The sequence below is a fragment of the Neovison vison genome, chromosome 10, assembly GCF_020171115.1.
Source record: "Neovison vison isolate M4711 chromosome 10, ASM_NN_V1, whole genome shotgun sequence".
Lineage (NCBI taxonomy): Eukaryota > Metazoa > Chordata > Mammalia > Carnivora > Mustelidae > Neogale > Neogale vison.
The window spans coordinates 71,338,110-71,355,429 of record NC_058100.1 but is presented as its reverse complement, the minus strand read 5'-3'; the positions used below and the strand labels follow the sequence as shown (position 1 = coordinate 71,355,429).

At 40.1% G+C, this 17,320-nt stretch overlaps 1 protein-coding gene across 6 annotated transcripts in view; it reads right to left on the bottom strand.

The window, feature by feature from the left end:
• The window catches only part of PPP1R12B (protein phosphatase 1 regulatory subunit 12B), a 223,306-nt gene that overhangs the window by 167,209 nt on the left and 38,777 nt on the right, over positions 1 to 17,320 (bottom strand). For all 6 annotated transcript variants that reach the window (XM_044267619.1, XM_044267612.1, XM_044267620.1 and 3 more), the window contains exon 2: positions 1,161 to 1,291. In XM_044267619.1, the coding sequence (XP_044123554.1) occupies positions 1,161 to 1,291 (131 nt within the window). The remainder of the gene's footprint in view (positions 1 to 1,160; positions 1,292 to 17,320) is intronic.

Below are 17,320 nucleotides of genomic sequence, written 5' to 3'. Positions count from 1 at the left end.
CCCCATCTGAACGTAGAGATTATGTAAAAAGAAATAAACAGAGGTGTCTGGGTGGTTCACTTGGTTAAGTGGCCAGCACCTGATTTCAGCTCAGGTCCTGATCTCAGCATAGTGAGACTGAGCCCCACATTGGGCTTCATGCTCAGTATGGAACCTGCTTGAGATTCTCTCTCTCCCTTTGCCTCTGCCTCTGTCCCTCCTCCTACTTGCATGTGTATTCTCTCTCTCAAAGTAAGTGAAATCTTTAAAAAAAAATAAATTGATTAAAATTTTAAAATAAATAAGTAATATAAAAATAACAATAACCTTCATTCCTTCATTCAACATTTATTTAGTACCTCTTGTATACCAGACATGATGTGGCCAGGATTCTTCTGCAAAACAGGGACAACTGGTTGTCATGGAGGTCAGGAGCTACCTATGTGTCTTAATAAATACACCCATTCCATTAATGTGGAGAACACATGCCAAACCCTACTAGCTTCCTTTGTTCCATGTTTAGGCTCATTCTTCTGCTATTAACTGTATGGGTATTGTGATCAGTATGCAGGAATTCTCTACCTTCATTTGTACTGAGCACTGATTTTTTTTTTTCTTAAACAATAAAACAAGTTTACAAAGAAAGTCTAGAAAAAATCTCTAGGCCTGCCTACATATTTGTGACCCAGAGAGTTCAACAGAAGCCACCTCCTAATAGCTCAGCAAATATGAATTACCGGAGAATAGAAACAAAAATTTTCAACTACAAAACTGTGGATTTGGGGCACTTGGTTGGTCAGCTGGTTAAGCAGATGACTCTGGTTTTGGTTCCGGTCATGATCTCATGGGTCATGAGATGGAACCCCATGTTGGGCTCTGCACTCAGTGGGGAGTCCACCTGAAGATTCTCTCCCTCTGTCCCTCCCCTGATTTGCACTTTCTTTCTCTCTTTCTAAAATAAATAAATAAAGCTTTAAAAAAAAAAACAAAAAACAAAAAACACATTGTGGATTTAGCAGGTATATAAAAACACAGTATCAATTATTTCTTAAAAATTATTCAACCTCCCACTTTTATAATTTGTAATATAAATTATAACTATTTATGAATTCAAGTTTTTAAGAGCAGAAGAGAAATGAAGGCTATTTCTACAAATAATCCAAACCCAAACAGAGACTCACTCTGCTATGTTGAGATAGCCACAGGAAGCTGCTGCATGAAGAGGTGTCCAGCCCTCGTTGTCCTGCTGGTTTACATTGGCCCTGTTCTCCACCAGAAACTTCACCATGTCCAAATTTTCATCAATACAGGCCTGAAAAGAAAAGTCCATTCATTGACTCGACAAGTACTTACTGAGTTCTACTATGTGCCAGACACCGCTCTGGGTACTGACAACATGGCAGCTGTAATAGCACATTAATGTCTGTTTCTTGCATGCTGACAAAAGTGTCCAGAGGATGACTTCTAAGCTTTGTGAATTAATGCAAACCCCTGAATTGTCTGGGTGCCTCAATAGCTCAGCTGTAGGGATGCCTGGGTGGCTCAGTTGCTTGAGTGTCCAACTCTTGGTTTTGGCTCAGGTTATAGTCTTGGGGTCATGGGATCAAACCCTGCATCAGGCTCCGTGCTCAGTGGGGAATCTGCTGGAGATTCTCTCTCTCCCTCCCTCTCACTCATGGGTGCACATGAACACACTCTCTAATAAATAAATAAGTATTTTTTAAAAAACCCTCAGCTGTGAAATAGGTAGAACGATACTTAATTTTATTTACAGTACTATTAGGATTAATTATGAAGTGATTTCCAGAGTACTATAAATGGATGAGCTGTTTCATCATCATAATATAAAAAAGGACATGCTAGAAACCACTAATCTGCTTATTAATTTCAAAATAAAACAGTCACACAGAATCAAATGCAATTTTCTTGGTAGGAAGCTATAGTTTAAGATTCTAGGGTTGCTGCACGATCCCCACTTTGGTAAGGAAGGATGAGGTGATCATTTCAAAGTGAAGAAATGTACTTTCTTTTCATGTATTTTTTGAATGGCTCCAAACAATATGGCAAAGTCCATGTGTCTTGTTGTTATGGATGGTTAAGGATCCTCAACTGCCCATCTCACAGCAACAATTAGGAGAAAGCAGAGGAGCTCTTTGAAACTTTAGATCTACCATAAGCCTAAAAGAACCAATAGCAAATAGCAATGAGATCTGCAGACCAAAAGGCTGTCTTAACTTATCTATAGAACAAAAAGGAGGAGGTAAAATGTCCACATTGATAAAGGCAGTCATTATCAAGACTTTGATGATTCTAAAACAGCTGGAATAATTCAGGACCTAGAAACAAATGAGAATCCTTTTTTTTTTTTAAGATTTTATTTATTTACTTAACAGACAGAGATCATAAGTAGGCAGAGATCCCAGGACCCTGGGATCATGACCTGAGCTGAAGGCAGAGGCTTTTAACCCACTGAGCCACCCAGGTGCCCCGAGACTCCTTTTAAAAAAAAACAACCTGTCTTTAAATCCCCTCCGTGGGGGTTGGGTGGATGTGTGGTGGGAGTTAAAACTCCAGCTGAGAAGCTATTATCAGATCAAAATGATTTTTCTATAACAATATTAAGACATTATTTGCCCTTTTCACTGTGCTGACATTTACACTAAGGATACAAAAGGTATTATGGGTAAAACTACTGGTGCCTTAATATGAATCAAGGCAGTACCATCAAAGGATACTAGTACTCACTGTATTCTTCCCTATCACGCACTCACAGTTTAAAAGTTTCATTTAAGAATGACCTTGATGGGGCCACCTGGGTCCCTCAGTTGGTTAAGTGTCTGCCTTCGGCTCAGGTCATTATCACAGGGTCCTGGGATTGAGCCCCACTTCGGGCTCCCTGCTCAGTGGGGAGTCTGCTTCTCCCTTTCCCTCTGCCCCTCCCCCCTGCTCATACTCTCTCTCTCTCTCTCACGTTCTCTCTTTCTCTCCCTCCCTCAAATACATAAATAAAATCTTTAAAAAAAAAAAAGAATAACCTTGGGGAAGCAGTAAAATATTATTAATTTTATTAAATCTCAATCCTTGGCTATAAGTCTTTTAAATATTTGTGTGACATAGGAGGTACACATAAAGCACTTCTGCTGCATCCCAAAGCATGATGGTTGCCTCCAAGAAAAAAGCACTTGTGGGATATCTGGGTGCCTCAGTCACTGAGCATTTGCCTTCGGCTCAGTTCATGATCCCAGGACCCTGGATCGAGCCCTGAATCGGGCTCCTTGCTCAGTGGGAAGCTTGCTTCTCCCTCTCTCACTCCCCCTACTTGTGTTCCCCCTCTTCCTGTGTCTCTCTCTGTCAAATAAAAAATAGAATCTTTTAGAAAGAAAGGAAGGAAGGAAGGAAGAAAGAAAGAAGCACTTGTGCATCTATTGTGAGATGAAAAAGCCACTTTTTCATGGAATGCTATTTTTACTCAAAAGAACAACTGATTTGCAAATTATGGTTTAAGACTTGAAAATGAACAAGGTGAGCCTGTCACTTCAAAGAAAATAAATAGCATTTATTGTCAGTGATAAAATTTGACCATCCGGGGCGCCTGGGTGGCTCAGTGGGTTAAGCCGCTGCCTTCGGCTCAGGTCATGATCTCAGAGTCCTGGGATCGAGTCCTGCATCGGGCTCTCTGCTCGGCAGGGAGCCTGCTTCCTCCTCTCTCTCTCTGCCTGCCTCTCTGCCTACTTGTGATACCTCTCTCTGTCAAATAAATAAATAAAATCTTTAAAAAAAAAAATTGACCATCCAAAAGAACTTAGAATTTTGGGAAATATACCACTCCCACGAATTTGACAGCTTCCTAATACTTTTCTGATGAGATCATTCAGAATATACACAAGCATATAAGAAATGCATTAACATTTGGAAAATCTGCATAGCGCAATGAACCCTTATTTTCCAAGTCCTAATGAAATACATGGTATTAGATAATCATACACGGATAAAAGATTCAGTGGGTTAAGCCTGCCTTCGGCTCAGGTCATGATCCCAGGGTCCTAGGATGGAGCCCCATGTCAGGCTCTCGGCTCAGTGGAGAGCCTGGTTCCCCCCCTCTCTCTGCCTGCCTCTCTGCCTACTTGTGATCTCTGTCTGTCAAATAAATAAATAAAATCTTAAAAAAAAAAAGGGTAAGTCAGACCACTAAATTTTGATGTCACAAAGTAAGAAAAACCCACCGACATGGTTTCAGATTCTGCACTGCAACTAATATTTAAAAAACTCCTACTTGCTGGACTTTTAATATAATAGTTAAGAAAAGTATCTACAATTGTCTGTACATTACAATTCTCTGTACAATAGTCTTCTTTCCAAGTTTATCTGTCTATGGGGCTTAAGTAATACATATCTTACTCAGAGAACTTAAAGGAACTTAAGTTATCTCCAGAGATAAACCTCACATCAACCCTGCCTAGAAGCAGGGGCATGCATGAACAAAGACTGATTCAATTTGATGAAAATTTAATTAGGTAACCCTGGTTACAAAAAGCGTCTTTGTTCATTTTTCCCAAACCATTTGATACTCTTTTTACAAATACAGGGAATGGCTAACATATCAGTCTAGATTTGATTTGATGCAATATAACATATTCCTCTAACCTGACCTTTGGAAGCCAGATGACTCTTATTGCCAAAATTCATATTGGTCTCTTTTTCAACAAGCAGCTCCAAAAATTACATTTCTTCTACAACGTTCTCTTAGGCTTATCAATTTCTATAAGCATTCCTCACTTACTCTTTACTTCTTTACCATGTAAAATATTCCATAGCTATTATTCTCACAAAATTTCAGATATATTGAATGTCTGCCAGTCTGTAAGCCCCATAAGGTAAGATTCGGCCAACTTATTGCAGAGTACCTTGCTAAAAACTGTTAGTAAAGACTTTCAAGTGAAAGGATGGAAGGGAATACTTTTCAAAAAGGCACTAAAGTCTAAGGAGAAGAAAATGCTTTGCTCATATAATAATAAACTCCTGTATCATGAAGATCAGATGTGCCATCTTAACCTGTGTTAAGCAGCTGGGTCAACTGCTTCCTGCTCGGTTGCAAAATTTCTTTGGCTCAACAATCTAAAAACTTAGCTCCAATGACCATGCCACCACCCGGCAGACTTTTGGAAGCCAAGGTTTTCAAGATCATTCTTTGTCCCTTGAAGATGAGAGCAGCCAAATCCCGGAGGGCTTAAAATAAGCCTAGTGAGTCCAGGTATCAAACAGGAGAAAACTTCTTCCGTCCCCCTTACTTCTCTCCCTTCCTTTTCTTAATCTCCTTCACCCTATCACCACTTCAGTTCTCTTCCTTTTCAGTTTTGTGACATTTTTATCTTTGAATCTCAAATTCTTGTATAGTATTTTTAGTATTTTTAGACATTGTGAGGATGTTGGACAAGACAACAACAAAAAGCTAGCCTAATCTGCAATGTACTTTGGCAGATCATCAGTCTCCAAAGAATCATCTCAGAGAAAATAAAGTAGGTCAACAGTTAAATTAGTCCCCATGCCCTCCACAAAGTGAAGAACATTATATTGTTAAAAACATCAGCTTTGAAGTCAGACAGACCCGGGGTTGCATACCAGCTCTGCCAGTATGTGTAACCTGGAGTGAAGTTTGTAACTTGAGGATCAGTGTACTCATTTTTTTAAAAAAGATTTTATTTATTTATTTGAGAGAGAGAGAGAGAGACAGCATAAGCCAGGGGGAGAGGCAGAAGCAGACTCCCCACTGAGCAGGGAGCCCAATGCAGGGCTCGATCCCAGGACCCTGGGATCTTGAGCTGAGCTGAAGGCAGATGCTTAACCGACTGAGCCACCCAGGTGCCCTCACTGTCCCCAACTACAGCATGAGAGCACCACCTACCTCATAGGATTCTGTGAGGATTCAAGGAGCTAAACCTTGGCATTGTTGTTTTTAAGCCACCAGTTTAACAAAGAGCAAGCAACTTCTCCAGGAAAAAGCACAAAATGTACTAAGTCTTCACCCACCACTGCTCTCCCCCACCTCCCAGATCTTATAGGAGGAAGGCAGTTTGGTTTAAAAAATGTCTTTGAACTATCAAGATTTTAGAGCTTGTCTGATTTCAAAAAATTCCTTCTCTAGTGTCCAGGATTCTGCCCATTAGGTTTAGGAATCTAAACCTGAATTTAGGTTCCTAAATTCAGAAGCTATGTGAATAAATAGTGTGTATGATTGTTCAACTGAAAGAGAATTGTCCTTGGATATAATCAACAAAGTTGTGCTCATGAAATATCTTGGACTGACCATTCTCCATTCTTTTTGTTTCTATCTCCAGAAGAAGGAATATGACTAAAGCCATGAAGGAGAGACAAATAGTCACTGAAAACCTTCTCGAGTGTAATAATGACTAAATTTAGATGCCCTTCTGCCCACTCTGTCTGCAGCTCGTGCTGCTGACTCATCCACGACGAAGCACGGTGGATGAGCAGATCTGTCCATCTATCAAACCTTGTCCAGGGGCACGGACTCCAACATAATGTCCTCTACATGGCGCCATAATGAACCTTCCAGATAGATGAGTCTTTCCTTCCCTTGAATAAGCCAAGGATGGTAAAGATGTTTCTGATGTTACTTATGGCATCAGTGGGAATATTCTTTGCCATTTAACCCTATTCCTTCTGCTGTGGCTTATGTCATTTCCTTCTGCTTTTCATTCCTAAGGACACACAGAACATTACTAAAATAACAAGTAGTCCTAAGCTCCTTAACAAAAGGAGATATTATTTATTGGTCCAGAGAAATATTAGAAAAATTGCCAGGTAATAATTTAAAGCTTCCTAAAATCAGCATGTCATATTTCCTTGGCGGTGATAAGTTATCTCCAAGGAAAAACACTTGATTTTACTAATAAAATGATAAAAGAGCACTATGATCTCTCTGCTGTACCTAATACTGCTCTCTCTATATCAAAGACAAAAGTGGCTGATGGCTGATCAGTGCCAGAGTTAAATCTGGGAGTGCAGAGAAAGCCTTACAAAACAAAGCCTCCTCCATTCCCAAAATAGCCTGCAACTGTCGCCACCACCAAGTGCCGCTGGCTCGAAGAGCTGACCTTGCTCTCGTGTCTCAGAATACTGCTAAAACTACCTGCCTTTGCCCCAGAACAACTCTCTTCCCCACAAAACCCAGCTCCAGATGCCAGACCAGATGACACTTAGAAGCTGGGCTTTATGCAGCATACCACCTGTGTGTTTGGACTTTTCAGCTCACACTTGCTTGATTTCAACAAATCATGCTGACAAACATGTTGGGAGATGATGACGTTTGTAATTTATCCCCATTCTATCCATTTCACTATTTTGTCCTTCAACCTCCCAAAATTTATATAATTCAATAATAATAATAATAATAATAATAATTTACATATAAGGTATATAATTTGAAATTTATATAACCTCCCAAATTATATAATTTCAACTTTATGCTGGAAACTCTAAATGATTAGAGATAAGACAAAGAGCATAATTTCTTTCACACAAACATTAATCAGGCAAGCAGTGCATTTCTGAATCAGCTATATGAGTATTTCAAGTCATTCTTACCAAAGCTAGAATATAAATTCCACAAGGGCTACTTGTCCACTGATGTATCACAAACACCCAGAGCAGCACTTGGCACAGAAGAGGCCCTCATTAAATATTTGTTAAGTGGAAGAATAAATGCCCAAATGCATAGAAAGTCACATTTTCTGTTCATTCAGCTGATTCTCAGATATCTAGAATCACCCAAAGACTTCTCTCTGGCTCCCCAAGGTGATTCCATCAAAATCATACAGCACATCCATGCATGGACTAGGGCCAGGTCAAGGATGTTGTACATTGCTGCCTACCACCCATTTTGTATTGTCAATGTGTCTCCTTTTCAATGGTATGGTGTGTTGAATGGTGGCCCCCCAAAAGACATGTCCGTGTCCTACTCCCTGAAACCTGTGAATGTACCTTACCTGGAAGAGAGGTCTCTGTAGATATAATTAAGGATGTTGAGATGACAAGATCATCTTGAATTATCAAAGTGGGCCCTGACTCCAATGACAAGTATTATTATAAGAGACAGACGGGGGTGCCTGGGTGGTATCTCTGGTTAAGTGTCTGACTCTTGGTCTTGGCTTAGGTTGTGATCTCAGGTTGTGGTACTGAGCCCATGTGGAATGTGCTCAAGGATTCTCTCCCTTTTCCTCTGCCCCTCCCTTTGCTCTCTCTCTCTCCCTCACACACACACACACACACACACACTCTCTCTCTCTCTCTCTCAAAGCAAATAAATCTTTAAAAAAGAGAGAAAGAGAGAGGGGCAGAGGGAGATTTGAAACAGACCGAAGAGGAGGAGGCAATGTGACCCCAGAGGCAGAGACTGAGCTGATACAGCCACAAGCCAAGGCATGCTGACAGTCACCAGAATTTGAAGAGGCAAAGAACAAATATTCCCCTGCAGCCTATAGGAGTGCGGCCTTATCAACACCTGGGCTTCAGGCTTCTAGCCTTCAGGTAATACAACCTAGCCTGTGCAATAATAAATTTCTGTTGTTTTAAGCCACCATGTTTCTGGTAATTTGTTATTGAACCCCATAGAAAATGCAGCTGGCAGAAAACAGGAAACCAGACCCTGAAGAGTCTGCCACATCCTTATTCCTTGGTATTCATGAAAATCACAGCAATGAGTCATCCTTTCTTTGCCAGATCTAAAATGGTCAAAACATTAATTATACCACTTTTTGAAAGACAACTACATTTAAATTTTCGGAGGCTTTTTTTTCTAGTCGTTAGCCCTAATAGCAAATGCCTTGAAAGATCTGCCCATGGTTCTCCCACTAGGTATTTTGCTGGAAGTACTCTGGCTGAGGACTGAAACTGAAACTAGGGGGCAGGACTGATTGAGGAGTTTGCTGTGAAACCCAACATTTCAAAGCTCAAAGTCATCCTTCTCGAATGTGGTAGCCTCAGTACAGAACAAGAATGAATGCCAGCAAATTAAATGTGATAAAGGAATCAGTAAATTTGGAAATCTTCACCATCAGCAGATTATCACTACAAGTAGGCTTTAACATTTTGGTAGTTAAGATTGACTGATCCAACGTTTGAGTCACTCCTTCCAAGTACCTGTCTCCCTATTCCAATCATGATATAGTAGAACTACTACTCGAGTGAAAATCAGAATAGCATTCTGCTCCAACATGACAGGTGACTCCAGTAACTGTCAGCCCTGGGTGAAAGACTCACAACCCCACTGGCATAGACAGTTTGGCTCCCAGATGGTGAGAACTCTATCTGATTATGTACTCAGTGATCAGACAGGCTCTGGACACTGATTTGTTGTAGCCTTTCAGGAGAGATAGCCAAGAGATACAGCAGAAGCAAAGAATTTTCCATGGAGTGTCACACTGACTAAGATTTTATTCTCAGTAAACTGACATATAAACCACAAGACTCTAAACGTTTATAATTTGGGACCAGAAAACACTTTCCTTCAGTTAAGAACAAGTATCAGACTAAGGGTTGATAATATTTAGATATCAAAAATGTGTTCATTCTGGATTCTACTAAGGCCTCCTTTAAATGCCCCAGGCCCAAACCCTTTAAATAATTTTCCTTCAGCCTTCTCCATTCTCCATGCATTTATATACTTAAATGAAGAAAAGCCTATTAAATTGTCTTACAGGTATTACTTTGGCAACTTTTGTGCCACACAAGGTTATACACATTTGACATGCCTGTTGTTAGATCCAGGCAGCTTTTTAGAAAGTTGAGAAGAAGAAAGAATAAAGCGCCCATTTTTTTTAAAGCTCATGGTTATTCTTCAAACAGAACTTTTACAGTTCCAGTGTCCAAATCTCTGTGTCACAATTCACTGATAATCCTGACTTGGAGGACCAATACAGGAGGCCCTGGTAATAATGTAAAAATCCCAAGTATGAATTCCTCTCAGGTCAGAAGACTGTTCACAGCTGAGTTACTCGGACACTTGTATAGAAATAAGAAAGCCCTTCTTGAAGTTATTTCCTTACAAACTCTGCACATAAGAGCTGAAGCACACTAATGGGATGATTCGTCTTTACAGACTTGAGCAAAAGAGCAGACTTGACTCATCTTTACACACTTGGAAAGAGTGTGCTACAACAAAGATACAAAGGAAAGAACATGGTAGCTGGCACAATAAGCACTAGGATTTTTCATGTTATACATGGAGAAACTAGTTCCAAGAAAGTTAAATGACTTACTTAAGGTCACAAATGCAGTTCACCTAAATGTTTCTACCTACCAATTTATAGGTATCCAAAATAGAGTTCATGGGCCAGTCTCCAGATACCACTTGGCTCATGGAACATTTTTAATACCTGATACTATCTTCCTAAAAATAACTTTGCTTTAGCATATATAGGGTAAACTGATATTAGTCAACTCAAATAATTTCATATGAGGAATGTGGCCAATTGGTTGATTTGAGTTGGTCACTCCTGGCTAGACTACATGCAAAACACTAAAGTGCTTTGGTTACCACTCTGTTTATTAGCATGAGTCTGGATTAGAAACCTCCCTCATATCTTGGCTACCTGTCTTAACCACAGCCCCCCAAAGGTCTACTCTGCTGCCAACTTGGCATGTAGAGTAAATTGCTGTCCCAGGGAGAGGGATTTTTCTATTTAACTCCAGATCACTCCGTGCCCATAAACAAGTGTTTCATAAGCCGCAAGAGTACGGCCTGAAAGCTATGGCATGGGCAAGGATCCACGGCTGTCAAGTAAGCCTTGTGAAAAGAAGGAAGGCAATTCTGGGATCTGAGTTGGGTAAGGAGTAAAAACCACAAAAAATTACAGGAAGACCGAATTCTCAGAAAGTATAAATCAGTACAGCAAATTTTATCCCTAAAAGGATATTTTAAAACAAGAGGTTACTCTTTTTCCAGCACATTTTCATCAAGAGTTTTACAAGGGCAAAGCTAGTCATATGTTAAACCATACCACTTACTGCATCTCTCCCACATGTAGGGTCCTCTGTGGTAGAGAATACTAAAGAAAGCACCCCCACCCAGAACAGTGTACTGGTTAAGAGTACAGACTATGGAATAAGACTTCGTGGGTTCATATCCCAGGTCCACTAAACTTTGTGTTCTTAAAACAAGTTATTCTGTATGTCCCAGTTTCCTCATCTATAAAATTATCACACCAATTATGGTACCTACTTCATGGGGTTACAAATGAGCTAACGTACATAAAAATACTTAATGTCCAGCATATAGTTAAATGCCACATGTTGACTGCTGCTAGTATTATTATTACTACTACTGCTTCCCCCTCCCTCATCTCTAAGAGTTAGCAAGAACACTCCTTTCCACACCAGAAAGGGCAAAAAATATATATATACTTAAACATAAATATAGAATAAACTCTCTGTAAGTTCTAGTAGATGCCAACAGACCATAGTCAGGTTCTATGAACAAGAGAAGGCAGTAAATTAGAAGGATCAAAGGAAAGGGAAGACAATAAGCCAGGAGTTGACAAATGACTTTCCTTCAGCTGGCAAAGGAAGTTCAGGGGCTACATGCTGGGTTTTGACATAACCAAAACTCATTTGAGTCCCTGGCTACAGAGGGGTCCATCAAGTCTATTGTTAGAACAGGCAGAAAATCTGGGAACACAGATTTAAGTTCCGGATCTGACACTGACTCACATTACCAAAGAACAGGTTAAGAATTTATCTTAATAATACACTCCTTGACTGTAAAGTAATACATTTATTCATGTAATAAACATTTACTGAGCCCTATACTTTGCCAGACATGATCCTAAGGGGGAGATGTAAGAATCAAAAATGAATAAGACTTTACTGTTCAGTAGTAGAAAGAGATATGCAAATGATACTTGCAACAGAAATCAAACTCTAATATAAAATGAGTGATCTGTATAAAGTATTAAAATACAGAGTAAGAAGTCACTAACTTTGTCTGGGGGTAACAGGGAACACTTCACAGAATGGATATTCTTCTCCTGAGTTATAAAGAAGGAGTTAGCCAGTTTAAAACGCAGGGATGAAAACAGAAATAAAAATAAAAATGAAATGAAATGAAATGCAGGGATGAAGAACATCAGAGGCAAAGAGAACAATAATACAAAGGCCTGGAGAAAAGAAAAAAAGAAAGTCTTTTGGAATGGTGAGAAGTTTGGCATGTTCATACTCAGGTGGTGGGGGCACACATGAAAATCTGAACAGGGCTTCATTTGCCATACTGAAGAATCTGAATTTCACCCTACAGGTTAATGGGAAATGGAAGAAAAAGTGGATGGCAGGAAAGGTTGGTAGCAATAAAGGTCCATGTATCTCATGATAAAGAGTTTAACCTTTATCCTGAAGGCAACAGGGAGGTACTATCTCTTAAACCAGGGAGTGATATTACCAGAATTGTATCTTAAGAATGGTAACTGTAGTGGGAATATGAAGATTGAACTGCTGCCAGGAAAAATTCACAACAGAGAGACAACCACTGAGAACTAACCAAGGCTAGGGAGGACGAGGTCTTGAAGTAGATACTGGCAGTGAAGACGTGGAGGGGAAGGATTTGAGAAGAATCCCCGGGGTAGAACGGACAGCACAGCTGATCAGAATGCCCACAGTGAAAAAGGCTAACACAGAGACTGTTAAGAGCTTAGGACCCTGGGTAGACTGGGACACCACTGTAACCAGAACAGGGAATATAAGGAAGTCTTAGAAGTCTTTTCTGTTGCTGATTCCCACCTAGTGCTAATTTCTGTTAAAGCCTAAGTGACTTATATCCAGGAACTACCTCTGAGCAGCAAACTAGCATGTACTACTCGCTGCCCTTTCCCTATTAAATAATCCTAAAGTGAGCCCAGGGAAATTCATGCCAACCAGCCCAATCTCACAGCTGTTCCCAGCCCCACAGCAAAGCCCTGGTTGGGCCAGTGTCATAATACGGCGGCCTGGCCCTGGCAAAACATTATTATACAACAGCCCACAGAACAGGGGAACTGAGGTGATGGCAGAAGGTCTCCACTACTGCTGAGATCTCTTCAAAGTCACATGTTAGTGATAATAATGGTGACTTTACAACTCAAATGGACACCTCCAATTTTTCCTCTAAAATTAAAATCTTTGGGGCAGAAAAGTGTTGGTAAATTAAAAGCATTTTGTTTGGTCCATGTGACATTTTAAAAATAAAGATTTTTCACATTAAAAAATTCTACATTTGAGATTTTTTAAAAATTAGAATATCTGGCAATGCAAAGGAACAATTAGTCTGAGTTGAATGGCAGCTGCCTTCTCTATGCAGAGAATGAGACCTCGTGGCCCATGCTCCACCATTCTCTACTATCTTATACTGAGCCTATTTTATTAAGTTATACTACCTGCCTATCCTTTTTAGACATTTCCTTCAAATATTTTATTATGAACACGTTCAGACATAGAAAAGTTTAAAGAATTTCCACAGTGAATATCCATTTACCTTCACATGACCCGTAGTCCGCCATTAACACTGCACTGCACTTACTCTATCACATGCCCATCCCTTCACTCATTCATCTCATTTCAGACATTCATAATAATTTCCCCAAACAGGTCACATGCACATTTTTAGCAAAAGTTCAGGGGCGCCTGGGTGGCTCAGTGGTTTAAGCCTCTGCCTTCGGCTCAGGTCATGATCTCGCGGTCCTGGGATACAGCCCTGCATGGAGTTCTCTGCTCAGTGGGGAGCCTGCTTCCCGCCACCCCACCCCCGTCTCTGCCTGCCTCTCTACCTACTTGTGATCTCTGTCTGCCAAATAAATAAATAAAATCTTTTAAAAAAAAGAGTTCAAAACTTGTTTAGAGTATTATTTTTCTTTTGAAGTTAAATTTACATATAGTGAAAAGCACAGATCTTCAGTACACATTTACTGAGTTTTGACAAATGTATACCCTTATAATAATCCATCACTTTAGGCATTTCAGCATCCCTGAGGTATCCGACCCCTGGGACAGAGAAAATGTTTTCCTACATTGCTCTGACCTCAGCATTGTCAGTGGCGAAGAAAAGGCTGACCATCAGTGGAAATGTAGTTGACCTCTCTTAAGGTACCATCTTGTTTCTGTTGGGCCTTAACAGACCAAATCTGGGTATAATCAATTTTGCTAATAATATGAATTTACCACTTGGGCTGAAAGAGCAGACCGCAGTGGTTAAGGCTTTGGAAATCTGAATGACTTGTTTTTTCCTGAAAGCATCAAGCTTAATAATATAAGAAATATGGCTTATAGTTCAATCCTCAGACTGCTATGTCCTAGAGGTAGAAGAGTGCAATGAATAATAAAAAGCAACAGATAAAAAACACCCCTTGCGGTCACATATAAGAGTTAGACTTCACTCTCCCTGACTAGCTTGGTGGTAGTGCCGAGATAACCAGGGAAATTCCTTTACCTAAGAGGCAGCATTCCTAAGCTCAGAAAAGATCTGGTATAGCAAAAAAGTAGAAATCTCACATGCCACAGGCAGAATAATGGACAAGGGAAAACCTAAAAAAAAAAAAAAAATTCAAAATTTACTGTTAAATCAAAGACTTTCCACATAGCCCACCAATGCAATGGCATCCTTCATGGAAATGAAAATAAGAAATGCCCTGTCTCCTTTGACCGTAAGTGCTTACTTATCTGAAATCAGATACAAGCCTCCTGGAGCACTTCACTGGTAGTGTGCTCCCAATAGGTCGAAACTTGCCAAGACAGAGAATCTCAGACACTGTTGCAGAGGTGCTGAAGGTTAAGGAAAGAGTGTTGTTACCTTGCTCTTTCAATCTATCCCAACTGTCTGATTTATGGAGTGGCCCTGAGCCCAAGCTCTGAGCAACTGTGTCTAAGACAGAGGTAGAGGGCAAATTTTAGAACAGAGTGCAGGATATTACAAGACATTGTATAGGAAAAAGAGTCCAACTTCAATGTCACAGCCCATCCCAATCTTCCCACAATTAGGTTTCCTAGCTGTAAGACAGAAAGTACCAAACTTAACTTTCCTTTCATTTCAGGGCTGATGTGAGGACACATAAGATAACAAATATGAAAACAGATTTTTAAAAAGATAAGGAGTGGGGCGCCTGGTGGCTCAGTGGGTTAAAACATCTGCCTTCGGCTCAGGTCATGATCCCAGAGTCCTGGGATCGAGCCCCGCATGGGCTCTCTGCTCAGCAGGGAGTCTGCTTCCCCCTCTCTCTCTGCCTGCCTGTCTGCCTACCTGTATCTCTGTCTGTCAAATAAATAAAATCTTAAAAAGAAAAAAAGATAAGTAGTACATAAAGTCAACTATTGCTATTAACACACACTCTGTTATTTTAGCAGACAAAATATACGATGAGGCAATCTAGTGAATTGTTTTAGAGCAAGGGTCAGCAAACTTTCTCTGTAAAGAGTCAGACCATAGTATTTCAGGCTTTGCAAATCATATAGTCTCTTGGAGATCCTCAACTCTGCCAATTGCAGTGTGAAAGCAGCCATCACAATAAAATTTTCAAGAAAATTTTATGGATACTGAAATTTTAATTTCATATATGTCTCACATGTCACAAAATATTATTATTCTTTTGTTTTTTGCAACTAATTAAAAATGCAAAAACCATTTTTAGCTTGTAGGCTGTACAAAACCAGGCAGTGAGCTGGATCTGGCCTGTGGGCTATAGTTTGCTGACACCCAATTTAGAGCACTGGTCAAAAAATGTGAGTTCAGGGGCACCTGGGTGGCTCAGTAAGTTAAGCCGCTGCCTTCGGCTCAGGTCATGATCTCAGGGTCCTGGGATCGAGTCCCACATCGGGCTCTTTGCTCAGCGGGGAGCCTGCTTCCCTCTACCTCTCTCTCTGCCTACTTCTCTGTCTACTTGTGATCTCTCTCTGTCAAATAAATAAATAAAAACTTTAAAAAAAAATGTGAGTTCAAATGCTAGCTGTGAAACTGAATGGCTATAAGATCATAGGTAAGTTACTTAATTTCTCTCTGCCTCAGTTACCCCATCTTTAAAATGGGAATAACAATTAATAGTTTTCTTAGAGTGTCTTGTTAGGACTACATTACTTACTATCTGTACATGTTAAGTATGTGACTGGCACAATGAGACTGCTCATACATATTGCTACTAGCTGTCACAGGCCATTCCCATAACAATTCTCCAAATGTACCTCACTTTAATATGCCTCTGAACATTTATACATGCCATCTCCTAAGCCTAGAATATACTTCTCTGCTTGGAGATTCTCTGTGGTCTCAAAGGCTTAGTTGACTTAGACTAAAAGCCTGCCTTGACTGTCCTTCCCACCCTAGCAGAGTTAGTCACCACCACCTGTGTTCCTGAGGACCTATTAGAGTACACTGCATTCTACTGTACTTATCTTTGTCAACTTACCAACCAGACTATGAACTCTTTCTATGCAGAATATGAATTACTAATTGTATCCCTAGGGCCCAGAATAGTGCTAAACAAAGAGAAAGCATTCAATATTTATTTGCTTAATTGTATTATTAACAATACAGAACAGAACCTAACATATGAAGTGTAACTAGGATAGAAATCTCCTAGTTATATGACAAACCTATGACTATAACTAAGTATGAAAATAATTTCAAATATCCTATTTTTAACATAATCAATCACGTTACTATTCATTCCTGTGCATACCCAGTGAGAAATCAGTTCGTCCTGGCACTGTTAGCTGGAGGCGGACATCTCAGAATCCACACAATGAGAATCACAATACTAGCTTTTAGTGATATAAAAATCCATCTCCCACCTCAATGAATACAAAATAACCCATGTTTGGTAGTGGGTGAAGGAGGGCACTAAACATTGAAATTTGAAATTTCCACCAACATAACACTGCACAGGGCAAAAAGTATGAATAGGAGCCCTTTTCTGATCCTGCCCTTAAATTCTGAAGGAAATAGTCAATGATCAAAAGGCTTCACCAAGGCCACTGAAAGAGGTATGTTTTCTCAGCTGGTTAGGATCCTCGCTGAAACAGAGTTACTTGGGCAACCCAAGGCATCACCCTTCCCACTCTCAGCCTGCCAGGGGTGTTCTGGCTCTCTGTTTAGACCTCTGCCAGGCAAGCTATGATCCTGTGCCCAGTTGATTCTGCGCCTGACACAACATTCCCTCTGACAGAAGACTCCTTGTGTCTGGTAATATCGGGCTAACCAGTATACCTGGCACACAACCTCTTAAAAATCAAAGTTATTTTTGGAAGAACAGGTTAGAAGGGGAAGGGACTTCAAAGTAACGAGTGAACATTTCCTGAAAGGTAGTTTAATGTC